At 32.3% G+C, this 26,347-nt stretch overlaps 1 protein-coding gene across 2 annotated transcripts in view; it reads right to left on the minus strand.

The window, feature by feature from the left end:
- CPED1 (cadherin like and PC-esterase domain containing 1) overlaps nt 1-26,347 on the minus strand; it is a 394,281-nt gene that overhangs the window by 157,579 nt on the left and 210,355 nt on the right. For both annotated transcript variants that reach the window (XR_007954317.1, XM_052001238.1), the window contains exon 17: nt 25,594-25,762. Coding sequence is in view for 1 of the 2 variants with exons in the window: in XM_052001238.1 (XP_051857198.1) it covers nt 25,594-25,762 (169 nt within the window). In the remaining variant the exon portion in view is untranslated. The remainder of the gene's footprint in view (nt 1-25,593; nt 25,763-26,347) is intronic.

Here is a 26,347-nt window from a genome sequence, read left to right on the forward strand (position 1 = left end):
ACTGGAAGGGAAGAAGAATTTAATCATTTCCATATATATTTTTGTAAATTTTTTGTAATATTTTCTCCATTTTATTTTTAAGTATATTTTACTTGTTCATACAAAACCTTTTAAAATTTTATGTAAATAATATTGTCTATGTTGTTGTGTGTGATTCTTTCCATGATTTGTTTAATCACAAACTTTTCTCCTATCCATAGATCTGAAATGAAACTTCTTCCTTGCTCCTCTAATTTGTTTAGAATTTTACATCTAAGTGATATATCCATTTGGTTTTTGGTATATATAATTTGGATATATGATATATGTCATGGTTTCCCAATAGTTTTTTGTCAAAAAGTGATTGATAAAATTTGTAACACTAAAAGCTGTTCCTCAATAACTAATCAAAAAATATGAATAGACTGTTTTCAAAGGAAGAAATCTAAGTTATCAATGCATATGTGAAATACTCTAAATAAGTAATAATTGAATAATTGCAGGTTAAAGAAACTCTGAGGCTCTACTTCATGTCCATCAGACAGGCAAATATGACAAAAGAGGATAATAATAAATGTTGGATAGACTGTGGGGGGTGGGTGGAAAGTACATTAGTATACTGTTGAAGCTGTAAATTTGTTTAGTAATTCTGGAAATCAATTTGCCACTATTCTCCCAAAGTAACTAACCTGTGCACATTCTTTGGCCCACCATATCAATATTAAACCTATTCTAACCCAAAGAGATCAAAGAAAGCGGAAAGGGAACATATTTGCAAAAAGATGAATGTAATGGGATATTATTATGCCATAAGAAGCCATGAAATGGACAATTTCAGAGGGAACTGAGAAGAACCCAATGTACTAATATAAAGCAAAGTGAACAGAACTACAAAAACAATTCATACAATTACTTCATCACCATGGAAACAAGAAGGTGAGAGAAGAAGCATTCACGAATGAGCTAGGTATTGTGCTAAGTGCTTTACAAATATTACCTCATTTAATTCTTACCTAAACCATTGAGGTATGTTCTTAATTAAAATTTGATTCCAGGTTCTGAACTTCGTTCTCTGTGCCATCTCAGTATCTAAAACTCTGATCAATGCAATTAAACACCAAACCCAGAAGACTGAGCATGAAATGCACCATTCACCTCCTTCCAGAGAGATGATGAGTTTAGTATTTATAAAGAATTATACATTTTGGGGTATGGCTAATGTGGGATTTTGTTGGACTATGCATGCTTATTATGAGGTTTTGTTTTCCATTATTTTTTGTTGTTACTCAATTGGAGGAACAGATTATGAATGTATATAAAAATAACAAAAATACTCAAGGCAATAAAGCTTGAACAATCCCAAGTATTTTGAAATTAATTATCAAGAATAATCTTGGACCTGAAAAAGAAATATGAGGAGACATTCCCCATCATCCCACTCTTTTGTAAAGATCGGGGTCCATATGTGTGGAACATTATTTATAATGTCATGCTTTTTTAACAAATTGATTTGCTTGACTAATTTCCTCTCTCTCTCCTTGATTTTTTTCTTTCTTTTGTAAGAATTTAGTTGTTACAAAAATAGCACTCTGGAGGAGAGGGAGCCATCCAAGGAGAAATTTTATTGTTGTTTAGTCATTTCAATTGTGTATGACTCCTTGTGATTCCATTTGGGGTTTTCTTTGGAAGGATACTATTGGTGTTTGCCATTTCCTTCTCCTGCTCATTTTACAGATGAGGAAATTGAGGCAAACATAGTTAAGTCACTTGCCCAGGATCACACAGTACTAACTGTCTAATGTTGAATTTGAACTAATGAAAGTGAATTTTCCTGACTCCAGGTCTGGTACTCTATCTATTATATGACCTCTTTCAGGGTAAAATCTAACTTTTTCTTTAAAAAAAGATATAATGAAATCCATTTAAAAAATAACCTTCTTCCCCTCCAGATCTCTCACTGAAATTTTTACCCAAGTTTCTGGAGTTATACCCAAGTGCTTTTAATAACAAACAGTTTTATTTGGGGTTGAGGGAGAAAAGGGAGAGGAAGGAAGACATTTTTAGAATATCTTATAGCAATAAATTATCATTATTTAAATAATATCATGTAATATAATATTATAATAATATATAATAATATTACATATGAGTTCTAAATGTAAGGTGTTATTAAGTGGAATATGACATTCCTAGAGAGTTTTCCTTACATATGGAATTGTTGTATTTATTATTCATTTGAAGGAAGTCTCTTAAAAAGAAATTTGTTGTTATATGCACAGACAATCTGAGTAAAGTAGCTAAGAAAGAGGATTTATAGGTAGAGACATACAGAGGGAGTATCTAAATATCCTCTGCACCTCTCCCCCCAAATAAAGTTTCCCCTGTTAGAGAGCAAATAAAGTACAGTTTACATTTTGAAGTATTTCAATTTGATAAATATAAGTACATGCATTTATATAATGTATTGAAAAGTCTTTATAAACTTGAAGCATCATATAAATGAGAGACAATATGACATAATGGGTAGAATGAGGAAGATTTGGGTTCAGGTCCTATCTTTGATTCATAATAGCTTTTTATCTTTGGGCAAATCACTTATGCTCCAAGTACCTTTGGCAATGCTCTTAAATTATAGGTTGCACAGAGTGGCTGACCTGTCTTGGTAAAGAGAGTTTCTTATATCAATTAAATCACAGAGCCAGTTTCAACCTCATGATTAATTACATAAATACATATGTATAAATGTAGATATAAACATATCTACACACACACAAACGTTGTGCTTCTTGTCTTAGAGAAATGCAAAAACCCTTTTTGATGCTCATTTTTTCTTGGGGGAAAACTGATTAATAAAGTATTGTATTCTTGGTCAAGTACAAGAAGGCTTCTTCTTGGGACTTACATTGTTTTATCAGCCACAAGGATGCAGAGTTCAAAGGAAATTCATTTAATACTTGTGCAATGGTTATGTGAAAGGGGGTTAGACCATTCATCAGCTGTAAGCTGCCAGCTGGCAGAAAAGGCTAGGTGCCAAGCTTAGGATTTTATATGATCATAGACTTTGCCCTGGCAAGAGAATGTCAGGAGGAACTCTGACATAGTTTTCTATTTTAGGGGTTTCATGCTTTACCAAACTTGGCCTGTGTAAGAATATATGTATTTATTTCCTTGCTTCATTTGATTAAAAAAGCTTTATGACTATAAATAACAGCAGAATTTGGCAAAATGCTTTTATTCTATCAGACTTTCTTGGATATTGAGAAATTGCTGATGCATGAAAAGGATTCCAGTCTTGGAATAATCAATTTAGGAGGTTGTATTGTAATGATTTGTGACTAATTATAAAAATGATGCTTTTCATTAATTGCAAGAAAAATTTTGTTTAAAAAGGCAGTGGAATAAGGAAAGTAATGTACGTCAAGTTTAAGATTAAGATTTAAGGAAGATATTCAAGTGAAAAAATGTTTGTGAATGGATGATGAGGAAATTGAGATTTCAAAAGATAAAGTACTTTGCTCATAGTTACATAATTAATAGTGATCAGAGGAAGGATTTGAACCCATATTTTACCTGATTTCTTGTCTTATTCTCTTCCTACTATACCATACTCTGTCAGTTCCTTACCTTAAAGTACAAATCCTCAGTCTGACATAACAAGAGCCCGTAGTATACAACCCATTTACTTTTGCACTTTAATTCATATGACGATTTTTCTTGCATATATAATATCTTGTAGTAGAATTGACTCATTAGTAACATAATGCTAAATTGAACTAGAACTCTATTGCTATATATTGACTTAGAAAACCATAAATTAATGTTATCCATGTTGTATTATATTTTAAAAATTTTTTTTAGACATTTCTCCACTACTTTAATCTAGATCTGACTGCAATTGGAAGTTTTTATGGGCTGTGTGTAGCTTCATGGACCCTGAGTTTGACACCACAGAATGAGTAATTCTCTATGACAGACATTCCATCTCTGACCTTTTCCTTTGTTTAAGTTGCATTCCCTGTCAAAAATACATTATCTCCTCATCAGTGACCCTAAGTCTTGTGTTCTGTTTAAATCATAGTTCATGAGCAATCTTTCTTGTTCACTTAGCTGTAATTAATCTGCTTGAGAAGTCATTTGCATAACTTTGCATACACTTTATATTCACTTATCTGTATATATGTTACATTCCCCCAATAGAATGTAAGCTCTTTGAAGACAAGGACTATTTTGTTATTGACTTTGTATCCACAATACTTAGAACAGTATAAAGATTACATAATAGGCACTTAATAAATACTATTTAATTTGTTTAAAAATAGAGAGGCGGAATTTTTTTTTATTGCATCTGATTGGCTCTGAATAAGTCTATGGCCTCTACAGATTATTAGAGTACAAGCAATCTCTTAGATATTTCTTGTATATTTGTTTAAAATTCCATTGCTTTGCCTTCCAGTCACATGTTTCTTGTACATGTCTTTACAAATTTTTTGTTTTTTTTTTTTTCAATCTTGATTTTCCAATTGTTAAATGGGCAAGGTGATGCTTGGCTGTTCTTTCCTCAGTGGAATTACTGAGATAATGTAAGCTTTCATTTCTTTGGCAGAAAAGCAAGGTCTTAAAAATATATATATATATATAGATATATAACCATTTATTTCTCCATATCTCATCTGAGACAGCCAGAAAGATGACACACAGAATTAATTATTGTGATACATTGACTATGATCAAAATCATAATACATGCATAGGCAATTTTTACTGGTACTATCTGGGCTATTTCTTTTACTAAAATCTGCAATGCAATTTAATAGAGTTAGACAGGTAAGGGAGAGAAAAATAGATTGAAAGGGCTTTATAATCCTTAAAGCCTATGGGAATGTCTAATATTATTATTACTCTATTATTTGTGAGTGATTTATTGCAATTTAATTCAGCATGCATATAATAAGTACCTCTTATGTGTCCAGCACTGTGCTGGACTCTGCACATAGAAAGACAAAAATTATAAAGTCTTTACTCTCAAGAAGCTGACAGTCTAAGGACAGGAAGAATGGGTACAACATGCAAACAGATAAGTAAATATGAAATAGATAAAAATAAATATAAATAAATTCCATTTAATATAATATTAAATCTAAATATTTTCTGATTTCAAAGATTGAACATGATTTACTAAAATTTTTTGAGGAAAAAGTCAATTTTGAAGCTTGTATAATGAACCTAAAGGCTATGTGTTTTAGATTCATGTGATTAGTGCCTAATATAGAGCTTGGTACATAAATGGTTAATAAATCCTTGTTGATTGATTGTTATATATGAGCCATAATGTATAGGTGCACATTTAAGTGAAATATTTATTGGAGAAAATGGATTTTCAAAAATCTTTATTTCCTTTCACCACTTCTTTAATTTTTGAAATCAAAATCTCTTAACTTAAACAGGATGGTTATTGTTGTATTTGTCCTTCTTTCTAAAAGAGGACCATGACATCAGAGAGGTGATACCGTGACATGCAAGTGAATTTGATTTAAGTGAGACAGGACTATGCAAAGTCACCAGTCTCACTTACTCCTCCAAGACAATCTGCCACTGGGTCTAGTGGCAAGATATAGACCAGGAGATGACCGTGGATGCAATGGGAGACCTTGGCCTTTTTAAGCTAAAGTCTTTAACAGATCTCAGTTTGACTGAGGCAATGCCCATTCAGTAATTAAGCCTAGGTTAGAAAGATACCCACAGAAAAAAGGTGAGGGGTTAAAGCAGAAACTAAGTATTTCTCTGAAGTTAAAAAAAAAATCATTAGTTGGGTAAAAGTCACACATGCAATATACATTTTATTTTCAAAATCATTAGATATGGTAAGATCTTTGCAATTGAAGCATAAATCTTCAATAGAGGAGAATGAGGAAACCAAAAAAATTAAATGAAAATGTGCATTGTTTAAGAGGCAAAGAGGAGGTTCACTAGGATGGAGAGGAGTTCTGTCTGTATTTGAGAGTAAAGTCATTGTCCATTTATTAGACTCATCAGAATGTCCTTGAAAAAGAATGTGGATGAAAACTACAAATACTTTGTAAAGGAGTTAAATATGTTAAACAATATTGTGATTTAATTCTTCCTTCAGGACCATGTTCTGAACCAGTTAAGAGTGTGGAGATTTAGTTAGCCACCAGTATCAAATTGCCCCATCCACTGTACTGATTCTGACTATAAATACCAGTCCATGGAAATTTCCTGTTCAGTCATATATATTTGGAGATAAATTTAAAATTACCTAATTGTTGGCCCAATCTTAAAGTTTTAACAAAAATAATTTATTTAGCCCTACCAAAGAAAACATTATTATTGGCTTTGAATAATAAAGATATTATGAATAAATTATCTCAGAATATGAAGTAAAGTGTGCCAATGTTTGTAGGAATCAGCCATTACCTATCTACCTATCCATATGCCTCCAGTCTGAGAGAAGTAACATAGCCTAGGAACCCCTTGAATAAATTAATTTCTTCTCTCCCCCGCCATTACTCTTTATTTATTTATTTTTGCACTCAATAGTATTTTATATTTTTTCCAATTTCATGTAAAGATAGTTTTCAACGTTAATTTTTTGAAAGGCAATTGGGATTAAGTGACTTCACCAGGATCACACAGCTAGTGATAAATGTGTGGAGTTACATTTGACCTCAGGCTGTCGACTTCAGGACTGGAGCTCTCTATCCATTGCACCATCTAGCTGCCCTACAACATTCATTTTTGTAAGATTTTAAGGGCCAATTTTTTCTTCCTGCATCTCTCCCCCCATCCACCAAGACAACAAACCACACAATATAGGTTATATATATGTACCACAACAGTGTTAAATATATTTCCACATTAGCCATATTGTGAATCAGAACAAAAGGAAAAAAAAAACATGAAAAAGAAGTAAAAATACTATGCTTCAATCTGCATTCAAACTCCATAATTCTTTCTTTGAATGTGGATACTATTTTCTATCAATCACTGGTCTTTTGGAATTGTCTTAGATTAATACATTGTTGAGAAGAGGTAAGCCTATCACACAATGTTGCTATTACTGTGTACAATGTTCTCCTGGTTCTGCTCACTTCACTCAGCATCAGTTCATATAAGTCTTTCCTGATTTTTCTGAAATCTGTCTGTTCATCATTTGTTATAAAATAATAGTATTCCATTATATTCATTATCACAATTTGTTCAACCATTCCTAATTGATGGGCATTGCTGCAATTTCCAATTCTTTGCTACCACAAAAAAAGCTCCTATAAATATGCTTATACATGTGGGTCTTTTTCCATTTTTCATAATTTTGTTGGGATACAGATCTAGAAGTGCTATTGCTGGATCAAAGGATTTGCACAGTTTTATAGCCCTTTGGGCATAATTACAAATTACTCCCCAGAATGACTGGATCATTTCACAACTCCATCAACAATGTATTAGTGTCTCAGTTTTCCCACATCCCCTCCAACATTTATCATTATCTTTTCCTACCATCTAGCCAATCTGATAAGTATGAGATAGTACCTCAGAATTGTTTTAATTTGCATTTCTCTAATCAATAATAATTTAGAGCATTTTTTTCATATGATCCGAAATAACTTTAATTCCTACATCTGAAAACTGCCTGTTCATATCGCTTAACCATTTATCAGTCAGGAAAAGTAAATTCATTTCTTGAGAGAATATTAGATACAGTGATGTTTTCTCCAAAAAGTAAATGTAGTCATATTTGGATTATTAGTCCTATTGGAGAATAGAATGACACAGTAACTAAAATTTATGAACAATTCCCCAAGTCCTTTTAAAATACTATTTTCAATCCCCTTTCCTTATCTCTGTTTTTACAGAGTGGCTATCAATTACCACTTGGGCCCAAAGATTTCTTCAGGCCCAAGCACATCTTCTAGCGACCACACTAACAAAAAGTAAATAGTCTCATGGGAAGCAAGTAGAGCAAAAGCATAGTCATTAACTTAAAACTTTAAAAAGCACCCTTTTAGATGCTAATGCAGTATTGGTGGAGTTGTGAACTGATCCCACCATTCTGGAGAGCAATTTAGAACTATGTCCAATGAGTTCTAAAACTATGCATACTCTTTGACCTAGCAATATCAGTACAAGGTCTATTTCTTAAAGAGACTAAAAATGGAAAAGGACCTATTTGTACAAAAATATTTATAGCAACTCTCTTTGTGATGGCAGCTCTCTTTGGAAATTGAAATGTCCATCAACTGGAGAATTGTGATATATGATTGTGATGGAATAATTTTTTACTTTAAGAAATGATGAGAGGGATGATTTCAAAAAAACCTGGAAAGAATTACATGAACTAATGCAAAGTGAAGTGAACAGGAGTTGTTCACAATTGTGAACTTAACAATTGTGTATAAGGATCACATCTAAGTGTGAAGGGGCAGGTCAGTTCTCTAAAAGCCCCCACAGCTGTGAATCATAACAACCCTGAAGGAATTGCAAACCAACCATTTCTGACACATATTGCTTGTGGATTGGAAATGAAATAAATTGAACACAAGAGGGAAGAGGAGAGAGGTCAGAAAATGATACCCCCTCTCAGTCTCCTTGTACCATTATCATCCTCTCACATGAAGAGATCTATTCTGCTGATCTGAGTTGGATCCCCAAAATCCACTGTCAGGTGGCTCTCATAACATCCAGCAGCCACTAGCAGGTTGCTCCCATAACAAATGGTGCCAGAACAGAGACACAAGAAATAACAAGAAACAAAAAAGCAGTAATGCTTGAGAGCTGTTCGTGAGTAGGATCCTCCCAAGAGAGTTTCTTCAGTAACCCATGGGGAAGGAAAGAGAGAAGAGATGACCTGGTAAGACTTTTCAGTCAGAGTAATTAAATGGGCCACACATCAAAGGGATGAGCTAGGAGACTGATGAAAGACTTATGAAAAATGCCTCTTCTCTGTTTGTCAGAAAATTTGCCTCCACAATGTCTCACAAGATTCAACACCTGCTATAATATCTCACTCTACAACCATCCAGAGGTGATAGTGCTTTTGCATTCCTCTGCATGAAGACTCAGATAACAGCTGTTTCACAATATCGAACAAACTTACTGACTATGCTGCTGGGGGAAAATTAATTGTGTTCCCATAAAACAAAAAAAACGGAGAATTGTTAAGGACCATGTGAAAGGGTAGGTTGGATTGGATATATGTTACATGTTTATTCTGCAAAAGTTGAGTCTTTTTGTAGAATTGCATGTTAGAAAAGGATATTTTCCTTGATTGAAGCATACTATTTCTCTCCTTCCTTTCCTCCCTCCTTCCCTCCCCACCTCTCTCTTTCTCTGTCTGTATGTCTTTCTCTCTTCTAATCTATTTGTACAAGATAACAATTATGGAAATGCTTTACATGAATACACATGTATAACCTATATTGAATTGCTTTACTGTCTCAGAGGAGGGAGGAAGGGATAGAATTTAGAGCTCAAAACTTCAATGTTAAAAATTGTTTTAACATATAATGGGGGAAATATATATATATATATATGCATGTATTTAAAAAGAACAACAAAAAACTTTTTCAGCCATTTGCAGACTTTTTTTTTGTTGTTAAATAGCTGTTAGAATTGAGGCAATAGTATGCATTCTGTTTAAATCTTCCTGAGACAATGAAGATGGTGGAGGGTCTTGAATCCATGTCAGAAGAAGATGGAAGAAGAAAGGAGGAATGTGTAATTTGTAGAAGAATAGGCTTATAGGGGATCTAATTGTTGTCTTCAAATATTTTAAGGGTGTCATGTGGAAAAATATTGGGCTTATTTATTCCAGGGGCAGAATCAAAGCAATGATTAGAATTGTAAAGAAGAAAAAAAAGAAAGGGTAGATTGGTTCTCTAAAAGCCCCCACAGCTGTGAATCATAACAACCCTGAAGGAATTGCAAACCAACCATTACTAACACAGATGTTGCTTGTGGATTGGAAATGAAATAAATTGAACACAAGAGGGAAGAGGAGAGAGGTCAGAAAATGATACTGCCTCTCAGTCTTCTTGTACCATTATCATCCTCTCACATGAAGAGATCTATTCTGCTGATCTGAGTTGGATCCCCAAAATCCACTGTCAGGTGGCTCTCATAACATCCAGCAGCCACTAGCAGGTTGCTCCCATAACAAATGGTGCCAGAACAGAGACACAAGAAATAACAAGAAACAAAAAAGCAGTAATGCTTGAGAGCTGTTCGTGAGTAGGATCCTCCCAAGAGAGTTTCTTCAGTAACCCATGGGGAAGGAAAGAGAGAAGAGATGACCTGGTAAGACTTTTCAGTCAGAGTAATTAAATGGGCCACACATCAAAGGGATGAGCTAGGAGACTGATGAAAGACTTATGAAAAATGCCTCTTCTCTGTTTGTCAGAAAATTTGCCTCCACAATGTCTCACAAGATTCAACACCTGCTATAATATCTCACTCTACAACCATCCAGAGGTGATAGTGCTTTTGCATTCCTCTGCATGAAGACTCAGATAACAGCTGTTTCACAATATCGAACAAACTTACTGACTATGCTGCTGGGGGAAAATTAATTGTGTTCCCATAAAACAAAAAAAACGGAGAATTGTTAAGGACCATGTGAAAGGGTAGGTTGGATTGGATATATGTTACATGTTTATTCTGCAAAAGTTGAGTCTTTTTGTAGAATTGCATGTTAGAAAAGGATATTTTCCTTGATTGAAGCATACTATTTCTCTCCTTCCTTTCCTCCCTCCTTCCCTCCCCACCTCTCTCTTTCTCTGTCTGTATGTCTTTCTCTCTTCTAATCTATTTGTACAAGATAACAATTATGGAAATGCTTTACATGAATACACATGTATAACCTATATTGAATTGCTTTACTGTCTCAGAGGAGGGAGGAAGGGATAGAATTTAGAGCTCAAAACTTCAATGTTAAAAATTGTTTTAACATATAATGGGGGAAATATATATATATATATATGCATGTATTTAAAAAGAACAACAAAAAACTTTTTCAGCCATTTGCAGACTTTTTTTTTGTTGTTAAATAGCTGTTAGAATTGAGGGCAATAGTATGCATTCTGTTTAAATCTTCCTGAGACAATGAAGATGGTGGAGGGTCTTGAATCCATGTCAGAAGAAGATGGAAGAAGAAAGGAGGAATGTGTAATTTGTAGAAGAATAGGCTTATAGGGGATCTAATTGTTGTCTTCAAATATTTTAAGGGTGTCATGTGGAAAAATATTGGGCTTATTTATTCCAGGGGGCAGAATCAAAGCAATGATTAGAATTGTAAAGAAGAAAAAAAAAGAAAGGGTAGATTGGTTCTCTAAAAGCCCCCACAGCTGTGAATCATAACAACCCTGAAGGAATTGCAAATCATCCATTACTAACACAGATGTTGCTTGTGGATTGGAAAGGAAATAAATTGGAGGCAAGAGGGAAGAGGAGAGAGGTCAGAGAATGCAACTGCCTCTCAGTCTTCTTGTACCATTATCATCCTCTCACGAGAAGGGATCCATTCTACTGGTCTAAATTGGATCCCCAATAGTCACTGTCAGGTGGCTCCCATAACATTCAGCAGCCACTAGCAGGTTGCTCCTGTAACATACAATAACAGCAATATTTTATGATCATCAACTAAGAATGACTTAGATATTCTCAGTAATACAATGATCAAAGACAATTCTGAAGAGCTCATGTTGAAAAATGTTATCTTCCTCCAGAGAAAGAACTGATGGAGTCTGAATGCAGAACAATATATACTTTTTTCATTTTCTTTATTTTTCTGTGGTGTTTTTTATTTGGTCTGTGCTTTTTCCCATAATATAATCAATATGAAAATATGTTTTGCATGACTGCACATCATAAGCAAATAAATTTGCTTGCTTTCTCAATGAATGGGAGAGAGGACAAAGGGAGGAAGAGAATTTGGAACTTAAAAACTGAATGTGAAAAATGGATTTTTCATGTAATTAGGAAAATCTTTTTTTAAAGCACCCCTTTAAACTTTTATTCACCTGAAATTTGAATATGCCACCAATCCTGCTTCAGCAAAGGAGTTACCTGAGCAGTAGTTACATAATGAGGGAGAGAGAGGAAAGTCTGTTTCATTTTCTTGGTGGAAGCAATGAGGTTCAGTCCTCAGTCTTTTCACTACAATATCATGGAGTCAAAAATCACAACAAATTCATAGTCCCCATATTCAACCTCTCCTTAAAAAACCATTGTGCAAACATTTCCCCCCTTCCCTCCAAGTTTGGGAGTTCTTTTCAACTTTTATTTTCTTACCAAGTAATAATTAGGCCATGCAAATTACCTTGAATCTCTGATAAGCCTTAAAAAGACATTAATCCATACTGGAGAAGAAAGGACAACCTGACCAACTTTTCCTGCATGTTTACCACCACAGAACATATATTTATTCCTCTCTACAGCTGATGACCTTTGCCTTGAATTTCTGCAGTAGGTTTCTTTTTCCTTTTCATTTCTAACATCCAACCCTTCTTCTCTTGAAAAAACCTCAACAACCTTGTTTCTTCTTTCCTAGAATACCTGGTCATCTCAGCCCCTATTTTATTTCTTCTCCAATTCACCCTCAACAGTGCTTTCCAGGTCTTCTTTACCATCTGAACAGAATATCTGATCACATATTTATCTGATCATTGTTGTATTCAAAATAATTTTTCACAATTTAACCATAAAACTAATAATAGGAACTTTATTCCTATATTTCTCCTCCACAGACTGACTAAATCTGATCCTCTTATTCTTTTAATTTGTTCTCAGGATTGCAAAGATTTTCTTTTCCTCTTTCACAATATTTTTCAAATAGTTCTTCCTAGTCTTATTTGATGTGGTATGTTTGACTAGAAGCACATTTCCTGAAAGGCATCTTTTGATACACAGTTAGTCTAAATCTTAGTGGTGATCATATTTTTTCTCATTCCTCAAAACCCTTTTATGAAAGTCATAATTACACTAAGAATCACAGATGAAAAGTAATCTATCTTTCTTTCAGTCATTCATAAATAATTTTGCCCACCACTAGCTGTAATTAGGGGAATCAGGTTTCCATGGCTGATTTGGACCAAGAAGGTCATATAAATGCAGTTGGCCAACAGCAAGTCCTATATAATTGCCAGTTCCAGAAAACCTAGATGGAGGCAAATGGTATTATATGTCTGACTCTATCAGTGTTGGCTGTGCTAGGTTGTGAGCCTCTTGAGGGATTGTCTGCTTTGCTTTGCTTTGTATACACTCTAACACCATGTCAAATGAACACTTCATAAATGCTTTTTTATGATGTAAAAATAAGCAATCATAAAAAAGGGCTCAGAACTTAAAAGAGAATAACAGAATCTGGAAAGTTCTCTCCTATCCCTCCCCCCAAACCACACACTCACATATGAAATTTCAATCATGTACCCCAAACCAGACCATGTTCTTTCCCCTTTAGTTTAGGTTGCTTTAGATTTGAGAGAGGGAGAAGTTTGGGTAGAGAAAAAGAGTAGAAAAAAATACAGTGTGATATAATGAAAAAACCATTGGTTTTCAGAATTTGAAGACCTGGATTTAAATCATGCTTCTAATAGATAATCAAATGAGATATTTGTAAAGTACTTAGCAAATTGCCTGAAATATCATACGTACTTAATAAATACTTGTTCCCTTCTTTCCTCTACCTTTCCCTTATTTAGCTATGTGATTAGAAGAAATTGTCTTAACTCAATAATTTCCTTAGCTATAAAATGGGGATCTTAATGCTTATGTTATCTACTATATATTGTGCTTGACTTAATTAAAGCCTATGTAAATGTTAACTATCAGTCAAGCAGAGGAACAAATGGAAGAAATACTCTGGAGCAGTTTTTAACCTTTAAAATCAGAAAATGGAATTAAAGTTTTCAAAATAATAGGAGTTATCCCATTCAATTCCTTCTCTTTCCCTCACCCTACCTGCATTTTAAAGGCTTAATATTACTCATAAATTCACAGACTTTTAGAGCTAAAAGAGAGTAGGTGTTCCTTTTTAGTATCATAAAAAGTTCATGTTTATATACTTCGGAGGTGATGCAGGATAGTGTCCTGCATGTATAAGGTCCTTAATAAATGTTTATTAAATTATTATTGAGGTAACTGCAGTCTAAGGAAGTTATAAATTAGTTGGAGTCTGATCTGGAAATAGAATTCATATCACTTGATTCCCCATTTCCATTACACCTCATGACTTCCATATGTTTCCCCTCTCTGTTTTTCCTTCAAAAGATTCAGATAGCCAATTAAGAAAGAACATGATTTTCAAATGCTCAGAATCATCAGCTCAAGCTAAAATCTAAAAAAAAGGAAACTAATAAAGATATGCACCAGAAAAGATATGTTGCACAGTCGATAAAGCACCATACCTTTTTTAATGCCCTATTTTTCCCTCCTGGGACGAAAGATAAGAGCTTGACCCTGACCAGGGAAAAGGCAGAGGAACATCTAGCAGAGAAGTAGGTTAAGCCTATAATTTCCTGACACATTTAACTTACTTCTAGGAAAAAATGTATATTCTAAATGCCCTGAATAAGTTGCCAGGTGGTTGACCTGCCTTATGGTGAGGGACAAATCGAGAGTTTTAACAAAAAATCTGAGTTTTTTGTCATTGGGTTTTGTTGTTGTTGTTAATTTCCAGCTGTCCATAATCAAATACACACACACACAGAGTCAAGTATTTCTCACCAATTCAATTCAATTAAAAAAATTAAGTCACTAGTCTATAAAAAGCAGAGGGTAAATGATGATCTTAAGATATATAATATAACAATTATTTAGAGTATATAAACACAAATGAACAAAGGACACAAAATTTTAAAACAATATATATGTTTTTTATGATGTACAAGATATTGAGTTGAGTCAAATGATGAAAATGATTAACTGGAAATTGCTTTAGGGTATAATCACATATAATAAACCAAAATTTGTATATTGGAAACTATTTTAATGATTATTACTAGTGACAATATTCTGACTAAGCAGAGCTCCAGTATGTAAGCTATTTTAAAAGATTTAAATACTGGATATCAGTAAGATTGCATTAGAGATTGCATGGGTCCTTAGCCTAGTAAAACATTAGACAGTAGAAATCTCTGTAAGACTATTTCCTGATGTTACCTCTATTACCTATAGAATACATTAGTCATTATGAATAATGATATCATCTTACATAAATAACACTTTACTCCCCACCAAAATCAGAATAGTTCACTAAGTAACAGTCTACATTTTCTTGAAGTGCACTGCTGAGCTCAATCTTACTCAACCTTTTTTAGATTGGAGATAAGAATGGGTAAAGGGTGTAAGAAGAGGCATGATTATGAACGTGTGAATTAGACTTTTTCTGTTTTCTTATGAAAACAGATGTGAAAGGTTATTGATGGCTTAAGTTCTATGCATTTTTGCCAGCTCTTTTATATAAAAATAATTTGCTTCTTTGCAAGCCTAATTTTCTGAGTCTCGATTCAAAACACATTGCATTGTATGTATTTACTGAGAGAAACCCTTAAATCCAAACTCAAAATGTCATTTGAAAAGAATAAGCACTGGAATCTGTGACTCTATAAGACCTAATAGAAATCTGAGGAAGATGGATGAAAATTAATATCTTGTATATCATGAAAAGCAGATATTTTGTCTTATATTTTTGTATGCTTTGTTCATTTATGTTTATGTACTCTAAAATAATTGATATACATAAGATATGTCTTTTAAATTATACTCAGTTTGCTATTCATTTCTTGTTAGGATAGTGCTACCTCTGGGAGTCAAAGGACTAGCATTTCAACTACTGCTCTAATGCTTAGGATTTGTTTGAGGTACCTAAATTCTTTGGATTATTTCATTTATACAATGAGTCTGTATAAAATAATCATATCTTACTCGAAGCACATGGGCCTATTCCTGCATGGGCATAGTAGTTTCTCTCTCTGAAATTTATTGGTATTCTTTTAGCCAGTGAAATGGGAATGGGAGAAAGAAATAGGAGTACAAAAGGAAAAGTCCTGATACTGGTAAAAATAAAAGAAATACTTTCAAATTTAAGCCAAATTAGATTTTTCAAAACAATAATAAAAGCAATAAATTTCTAAATATCTAGAAAGTTTGGGGATTGCGTATAAGAGAAAATAGTTTTTGTTGATTTTATTTTCAATTTAATTCAAGTTAATTCAGCAAAGATTTAAGTGCCTATTAGAGAAAATAGTTTTTGTCTGACACTATGCAAAATGTAAGAGGTATACAATACACAATAATAATCTCTGTCTCAAGTAGCATGGTACTTAATATTCTGGTTAACTGTCAAAATACCAAAGAATTAAAATACAACAAATGAGACTCAAAACTAGTAACTGTAATTTATAGTTTATACTGGCAATATTTTGTTTAAAATATGATTCAAAGACATAATTATGTAAAACACATTTTGAATGTATAAGTGTTTTCTATAGTGAAAAACAAAGTTTGTAAGTGACTCAAGAGCTAGGTGCCTCTTAACATAGCTAGGTAGTGCAGTGGACAGAGCACTTGGAACCAGAAGACTCATTTCTGTGAATTCAAATCTGGCCTCAGTTATTTTTTAGCTGTGTGCAATTTGGGGCAAGTCTTTAATCCTATTTGCCTCAGTTCCTCATCTGTAAAAATGATTTGGAGAAGGAAATGGCAAACCACTCCAGTATCTTTACCAAGAAAATCAAAAGGAGTCAGTCAAAAAGAGTTGGACATAATTGAAAAATGACTGAACTCTCTAGTCTCCTATCTCCATTCTAGATCTCCAGTGCTCTATCCCTGCTATAATACAATGTGTTTCATAAGTAGTTGTGGATTCATTGGCCAAGAGTACCTTCATATAATGAGATTCACTTATATAAGAAGAAAAATTACATATCCTTATATATGGCATGAGTGGGTTATGTCATATAATCTCTAAGGTCATTTCTAGCTCTAATTTTTTTAGGTCTCTTGGGTATATTGTGATACAGCAAAGGACTGGCATGCTTCTATCACAGTAACACAGATGTTTTCCCCTATTCTTTTGGAGCAATTTAAAGTTTTAGGGAATTTGGCTAGTAGTATCCTTTTTGTACTTCTTTTAGAGTGGACAAATCATTGAATAACTTATTCCAATTTCTCTTTATAAATAAAGCAGTAAATTCCACTGCAGTGACCACTGTGGTGTCTAATGATCCTAGTTTTAAAAATGCAGTTAAAATATTGCATTATTTGGACAAGTCTTTTCTAATTCTATACCGTTATCCCTATTTAAACCTTTGAATAATGTTAAATAATTTTGTCTTTCTCATTTTCTCTTTTAATCTTTCTCATATCTCTTTATCTTTCTATTTCTCTTTCTGTCTTTTTCTTTTTTTCTCATTCAGTTCATCTTTCTCTTCTTGATATTTTCTATCCTTCCAATATTATTAGATTATACCACAAAACACTTTTACTATTAACTATGAATATCTAACCTCTTTATGACATGGAGATACCCACTCAAAAATTATAAAATGTCATTTAATTTTTTTCAGAACAAATCTCCAAGATCTCTTTGAAACAATCAGTTTGATTTTTTTTTATTTTATGAATAAAATTCTTCACCTCTTTAAAAGATACTCAGGAAATTAGATCTAAAATCTGATCATATGTTGCTTTGTTTCTCTTTTATAAGAGCTTGACTTTCAGGAGTTATCCAGTTTCCTAACAATATAGTCTATTATGAAAATTTTTTTTGCCTATTTTTGCCTTTTTTCCTTTTGCCTATTTCCACTGACTTCTCATCAATTAAATTGAAATATCTCCAAAACTTCTGTCACCAGTCTTCTAATTAGTTTTTTTTAAAGCACAGATATCTATGAAACTTGGTTCCTTTGTTCCATAAAACTTAGGGTAAAAGGATTTAGATTTAGAAGAATCATAAGATTATGGAACTTAGAATTGGAAGAGACCTTAGTGACTGTTTAGTTCAACCCTTTTACTTTAGAGATGAGAAATTGAGACTGAATATTTTAAATGATTTTTAAAAAATGTTACAGGGTATCTGTTATATCATTTACACACAAATTAGCATTGTAGGCTGCAACCTATTTCCATCTACTCTACATTTCTCCATTACCTTTTGAGTCACAGGGATTTGGATTCTTTTGAAATTGTAGTATTCCATGATTTACACCCAAACAGCATCAGTGGAAGGATATCACAAGAGGCTTAGTAGTATTCTGAGATTTGGTATAAGTACAATGTTATTTGTAAACTGCAGTATTTGTGCAATCACATCTCTACACAATCCTCTTCTTTTTAGTCTGTAGGCTTGATATGCTACGTGAATGTTACTGCTTGTTTAGTGAGTGTGTATCTCATTATTTGATAACAGTCCAAAATTCATCAAATATAATCTTTTCTACATTTCTTTCTATCAAGCAATCTTATAGGATACCTAAAAGTCAACTTGTAGGAGAAATCTGATGAAATTGTACCTCATTGAGTCAATTTTTTTTAAATAAAAAAAAACATAAAAACCAACAGGATTTTGTGTCATCTGTAGTCACTTGTGTGACTGACAAAGTGGTCTGATATAGAATTTATGAAAGGATGCATGTTCCCTTCATTTATTTTCATGAAAAATACTCTCAATAGAGAGATATTCTCATTGAAATGATTATAATAAACAAAAATAACTCTCTAACAAAGAGTAATTCATTTAAGTTTTCCCAGGCCACTCAGTCTCCCTTACCACCTTTGCTCCCATGAGACAATGGTGGCAGCAATGGCTATCTCTATAGAACTGGAAAAGATTTAGAGTTGTTGTTGCAGATACAAAGAGATATGACAAACAGTTTATAATGACTGTTGCTACTGTGTGTAGTGGGGGAACCGTAATCTCTTCTTAGCCTTTTCTCTTCTATCTTTCCAACTTCTCAAATAAATCTACCATTCCTTGTCACTCTCTATGTTTGACCAAGAGATTAGAGAGTGAATCTTCCCTTGAGAATCTTTTAGAAATCTTATACAGACTCTAAGCATCACAAATTTTGGCCTAAATCTTTAATTTGGAGGAAGGTATTTATTTTAAGAAGTATTTTCATATATACCTTTTAATTTCTTTTAAATTTTAAAATAGTTAACTAGTTCCCCAATACTACAAATTCTTAACAAAATTTTTGCATATTATATTATTTTTCTATAGTTTATCATCATAATTTTACAACTAAGATAAGAATAAAATTAGCTTTTTATTTTTAATCAAAAAACTTTGCTGCTTTTTATAATTAAGATTCATATTACTAGTTATTAATAATACATCAGACAAAAAAGACAACAAATTAATGAATCTAATAAAGGACATTCACAAACAATTACAAACTTCATTTTGGCAATTGGTTAACCTTTTTTTTCTATAACCTTTTAAAATATTGATGAATAATTGATCTTATATTTTCTCTCTTCCCAGCTTGTCCTTCCAAAAGCTTTTGACAGTAAAATAGTTAACAGCAACGAGGGAAAAACAAGAAACAAAAAAAATAAGGATTATCAACAAATTGGTTTTACTTTGTGGGGAGTTTTTGGTTACGTGAGTGGCTGAATTTTCATTTTAGCAATTATAGGATAGCAAATATAGGATGGAATTTAATAACAGTTTATGGCAACCAAAATTCAATTTAGTGTACGACAAGGTACTTGAAAATTTCCCACTTAATAATAAACCACAATTAAAATTTAATTCAGTTTTTAATGAAACAAATGTAGGCAAAGCACTTGCAAATAAAGCAACCTAAATTTCTAAAATCCAAAAAGTTACTCCAGAATCCATCCTTCATAATTTAATGAGGTTGTAGAGTCACAGTATGGAAGAGGAGAAAACCGATAATATTTTGATGTTGTATTTGTGATAAAGGCTCAAAACATTCAACTGAAAAGTCTTGAACCTAATCTCATATTTCTCAAATGCTTAAGAATTGTTAGAAGATTGGATACATCTTTAAGACTACTTCTTTGTTTGGTAACCTTCATCATAGTATCAGTTTGCAGTGAAATTAGAATATCTTAATGGGATTAGACATGAAAGAGAGTTGGGGAAAAGCTTCAGGATTAGATTTTTAAATGAAACCTACTGGGAGAAAGACCACACCACTGCTATTGACCTTCTCCTGATGATGTCTGTTGTCAGTTGTGCCTAATCTAAATGAATCCCCATCAGTTTACACCAAATTTATCCTTTTGCCCCTTGAATAGGCCCTATTACTATAAGCACACATTTCACTAATCATTATCCATCTACTCAATATTTGCAATAGAATACAATGCTAATACTGTCTTAATAAAACTAAAATTTAAGATTAAAATGACTCATAAATGGATGGGAGTGGATATATAAGAGAATAAATAGGCAAATCCTTGGCATATTCTTCCTGAATAAAAATTTTCCTATATTTTTTCTTTAAATCATTTCAGCTAAGAGTATTAAATTGCTAAATTCAATTCAATTAAATCACCATTTATAAAACATTCTTTATGCAAAGCACTGGATTAGGCATTAAATATACAAAATAAAATGAAGAATAATCTCTGATCACAAGGAAATTATATTATACTGGAAGCAATGTTCAGCCTCAGAAAATTATTTTAGATGCTGTGATCTGATTGTCATTCTGCAATATATTTTAATAGCATAGGTTCTAATGTGACTAAAAGTCAATTGATCTTTTTATGATCAATAAACAACATTGGGAAAAGTAGCTTCAAGTAGACAATAATAAAGTTTAAGCAAGTGACTTACAAAGGATTTAAGTGTCCCTGGGAATATATCTCATTACACTTCTGCAGTATATTCTAGCTAATGTTGAATTAGATAGAATCCTTAAAAAATATTGAGCAAATGATAACAAACTAAATAGAAAGCTTCTCTTCTATGTTATGGGAATAATTTACAACAAAAAAGTTTTCCTTTAAGGAATTAGCTGTTTTTATATAAACAGAACAAATCAAAAATAAGAAAGTTAAAGCATATTAAAATAAAATATGAAAAATAAAATATAAATAATATACAAGATACTATATAATTATATGTAAATATATGATATATATAATAAAATATAAAATATTTTGTATAATAACATTATTATATATATTATGCTGTCAAATATTAAAAATTCCTATTATAATAGGTGATGCAACTTATACCAAAATATTTGTAGTAGTACTTTATGAGCACAACAAAACACTAGAAACAAAGTTAGATTCCCACCAGTTAAGGACCGGATAAACAAATTGTGGTAGCTGAATGTAATGAACTATGATGGCTCTCTAAGAAATAACAAAAGTAAATAGAGAGAAGCATGAAAAGACTTGAACAAACTGATTTAAAGAAAAGCAAGCAGAGCCAGTAAAACAAAGAATACAATTATTAGAGTAGTTTAAACAGAAGGAACAACCACAAAACAATAAAAGATGAATGCTGTCATTAATGAAGAACGTTTGGTCCCAAAGAAAATATATGAGAAAAGATCTCCCTTCCCAATCTATAGACATGGAACATAAAATATAATACCATCTTCTTTTGAAATTAGGTTTTACTGACTTTTTTTTTTCTCTTCCTCACTCTTTTTTTTTTTTAATAGCTTTTTATTTACAAATTATATGCATGGGTAATTTTACAGCATTGACAGTTGCCAAATCTTTTGTTCCAATTTTCCCTCTCCTTTCCCCTATCCCCTCCCGCAGATGGCAGTTGACCAATACATGTTAAATATGTTAAAGTATAAATTAAATACAATATAAGTATACATGTCCAAACCATTATTTTGCTGTACAAAAAGAATCGGACTTTGAAATAGTGTACTGAATTTTTGTACTAAATACTTACTATTAGCCTGTGAAGGAAATAAAAAATTCAGGCAGACAAAAATATAGGGATTGGGAATTCTATGTAGTGGTTCATAGTCATCTCCCAGAGTTCTTTTGCTGGGTGTAGCTGGTTCAATTCATTACTGCTCTATTGGAACTGATTTGGTTCATCTCATTGTTGAAGAGAGCCACATCCATCAGAATTGATCATCATATAGTATTGTTGTTGAAGTATATAATGATTTCCCAGTCCTGCTCATTTCACTCAGCATCAATTCCTGTAAGTCTCTCCAGGCCTTTCTGAAATCATCCTGCTGGTCATTTCTTACCGAACAATAATGTTCCATAATATTCATATATCACAGTTTATTCAGCCATTCTCCAATTGATGGGCATCCACTCAGTTTCCAATTTCTGGCCACTACAAAGAGACCTGCCACAAACATTCTTGCACTTATGGGTCCCTTTCCTCTCTTTAAGATTTCTTTGGGATATAAGCCAGAGATCAAAGGGTATGCATAGTTTGATAACTTTTTTGGGCATAGTTCCAAATGGCTCTCCAGAATGGCTGGATGTATTCACAACCAACAGTGTATTAGTGTCCCTGTTTTCCCACATCCCCTCCAACATTCCACATTATCTTTCCCTGCCATTCTAGCCAATCTGACAGGTGTATAGTGGTATCTCAGAGTTGTCTTAATTTGCATTTCTCGGATTAATAATGACTTGGAGCATCTTTTCATATGGCTAGAAACAGTTTCAATTTCTCCATCTAAGAATTGTCTATTCATATCCTTTGACCATTTATCAATTAGAGAATAGCTTGATTTCTTATAAATTAGAGTCAATTCTCTATATATTTTAGAAATGAGGTTTTTATCAGAAACTTTGACTATAAAAATGTTTTCCCAGTTTATTGCATCCCTTCTAATCTTGTTTGCATTAGTTTTGCTTCTACAAAAACTTTTCAGTTTGATATAATCAAATTTTTCTATTTTGTGATCAATAATGATCTTTAATTCTTCTTTGGTCATAAATTCCTTCCTCTTCCATAAGTCTGAGAAGTAAACTATCCTATGCTCTTCCAATTTATTTATAATCTCATTCTTTATACCTAGGTCATGAACCCATTTTGACCTTATCTTGGTGTACGGTGTTAAGTGTGGGCCAATGCCTAGTTTCTGCCATACTAATTTCTAATTTTCCCAGCAATTTTTGTCAAATAGTGTCACTTTTTAAAAAATGCTTTGTTATAAGTAATGGTTGAGTGACAGAGGGAAGAGACAAGTTGTGAAGGACATTTAAGCATATGAAAACAAAATATATAAATAAAATCCATTAAAAAGCATAGCATTCCTTAATCACCTAGTTTTACCATTTAAACTTTATACATGTAATTGTTTATTAATAATATTAACTTTAAAGTATTTCCATGGTAGACTGTGTATGCAATATGTATATTCCTGAAATGCATTTCTGAATTTTCTTATGGAACTTGTAAATCTTGTGAATATTAAAAGACAATAAAATATTTAAAATTTTCTATAATATAAATAATTATAATTCACTTTATATTGATCTTTACAGTTTACAAAGGGCTTTTAAAATTAATTTCTCATCTGATCCTCACAAAAGCTTGAAATAGGCAATATAAATATTAGTGTCCTAACTTTGAGATAAAGAAACTAAAACTCATAGATTTTGAAGACATAAATCTAGGAAATATTAGTGATGGGATATGAAATTAATACTAGTGATCTTTTCACAACCAAACAGAAATGTGATTTCCAACCCAGAATAAGTAATCAATCATTTTAGTAGGAGCGTATTCCATGGAATTACTAGAATGTTGCACAGTCAACTATGTTTTTTTTTTTTTAATTTAGCTGAGTTACAAAATTATATGTCAATGCTAAGGAAAAATCTTACAATGTTAACCTGTAGTTTATTATTTCAAAACATCAAAGCCAGGAAAAAAAAAAGTTCTGTATTACCTCTATGGGCAGTGAAAAACAAAAACAAAACAACAACAACAAAAAAGTATATGATACTATATATGTTTACCCCAGTACTGAAATCAATGTCTATTTGGGAGCAAAGTTATCTTGTCCAAACTGGGACAGAGGTTTTTCTCTCTCTGCTTAAATTTTTATTGTATTTGAATAATGAAAGTTCAAGCATATTTTAAAGACAAGACCAGGCCATATTAAGCATTCACTCACAAAGAACTGTTGTTTTATCTTAAATGCTTTATAATTTTTTCAAGTGATATGAGCCCATTTCCCATATTCTTAAAGTTTTCTAAAACAGTATTATCTATTACTCTCAAAACTATTTCATACATATAGTATTTTCTATGGGAAAGAAATTATTCAGTCTATGAAAAAAATTAGGCAGGTAAGTGACTCAGTGAATAGAATTTTGGACTTGGAGACAGTATAAAACCTGAATTCAAATGCTGCCTTAGACAGGACTTCTATATGTATGACTCTGGACAAGCCATCTTACCTCTCTGGGCCTCAGTTTCCTCATCAGTAAAGTAGGGATAACAACACTTTTCACAGGATTGTTGTGGGTATCAAATGAGAATATGTGTGTAGAATTTAAAGTGCCATAGAAATACAACAGTTATTGCTAATTATTATTACCCCAAATTCACTTGTACCTAAATTTTAAAATACAATCACACCAACATTAATTCTTTTCTTGATTGAACCCTGATCTTTTTCACTTTGACCCTATTTACTGATTTCCCCAAAAGTGATTCACATAGACAACCTGAAGTAACAATATTTTAATCTTTCATTTCATGTTCCATCTTTTGCATTCATGTATTTACAATTTCAAATGTGATTACATTTGAAGTCACAGGTAGTAAAAATGGGAGATTAACAATATTCATTAGGAAATGAAGATTTGTATTAAAGAATTTGATGCAGGCTGAAACTTAAAGAATGACCTAATGCAGATATTTGAGAGCACTGTACTGAATGAATTATCACCTAGGACATGGTACCCATATCACCAGCAAGCAGCCAATCAGTCAACCATTCTTTCATATTCCTTTATTAACCTTTCAATCAAACAAGCAACAAGTAACAATCAATAAGTTATCAAATGTCTACCATGTGATAGGTTTTTCATACAAAGACAATTTTTTGTCTTTGTTTTCAAGGAACTTAAATTTGATAACAGAAGGCAACATATATTTTCCAAAAGTTTCTAAGATGCCAGTACCATAATTATAACTTCATATGATCTTGAAATTATACTTTCTAGTGTATAAAGGAAAGATGCATTTAGAGTTTAAAGGAAAGATTCCATCAAATTTATAAATTTGAATTTTATGGAGTTTATTGATGGGAATTTCTTAAAAACCCAATGATCTTATCCAGAAATTAAGATGAAATAGAGAAGAGAAGTGAAGATGAAGGTTGACTGATGAGATGAACAAAGGGATCCTCTTTCAAAATGAAACTAGTTGTTTAAAACTATATATAATAGTTGTTTAAAAAAAGCAGCATGAGGGAGGGAGGATGATTGGGAAAAGTCCCAGAAGTTTCTTAGCAGTATTGGGTCAAATAAGTAAGGAATATGTCAACAAATGAACCTACTAATTCAAATATCATATTCACTCAATATACCATAATCCAGCCTTATTAAATAATTTTCATGGATACACAGAACATATTTAGGTAAACCAAATGAAAATCTTAAAATGTACCTGCACAAAACCACATGCCATGTAGTCATTGAATAAGGGTAGACTTGGGCGGTCTTCTCTGTAAACTGTAAGTCTGTAAGTGCTGAGCACTTCACCACTTGCCTGAGATTCATCTACCACAAGAATAAGGATTTTGTTCATTCCTAATCCCAGAGGATAATTTGCAAAACTGAAAAGAGAGAAAACAATGAGAAAAATGCCATTTGACTTAGAAACTCAATCAACATCATATTACACACATTCCTATAAACTCAGAAAGAATATGAATATTGAGTTATGAAGGAAATATAATTTTAGAAAAAATGTATAATAAGAAAATAAAGTAAAATCCTGAGTATGCCATGCATTTTGCAGGTCAAATCACATGTCCTATGAGTATGTGAGGCAGCAAGATGGCAAAGTGGATGGCATACTGGCCCTGGAATTAAGTTCTAGCTCAATTGTTTGAATTAAAGTAATTCATTTAACTTTTATTCTTAGTTTTATCAGCTACAAACTGGTTATAATAATGCTTTCTAAGTCATTGGCATAAGACTGCTATGAAAATTAAATTAAGAGATAGATATATATCATATATTCTAATGGGGTTTATATATGTATAAAACTATATATCTACATACACATAGAATACTTTGCAAACCTTAAACTTCTATATAAATGTAAGTCATTATTATCATTATTATCATTATGTGAAAAGTCATATATTATAATAATTTTCACTGTTTTTAATAAATGGAATTGAGTCATATTAATT

This window comes from Antechinus flavipes, chromosome 5, assembly GCF_016432865.1.
Source record: "Antechinus flavipes isolate AdamAnt ecotype Samford, QLD, Australia chromosome 5, AdamAnt_v2, whole genome shotgun sequence".
In the NCBI taxonomy this organism is placed as follows: domain Eukaryota; kingdom Metazoa; phylum Chordata; class Mammalia; order Dasyuromorphia; family Dasyuridae; genus Antechinus; species Antechinus flavipes.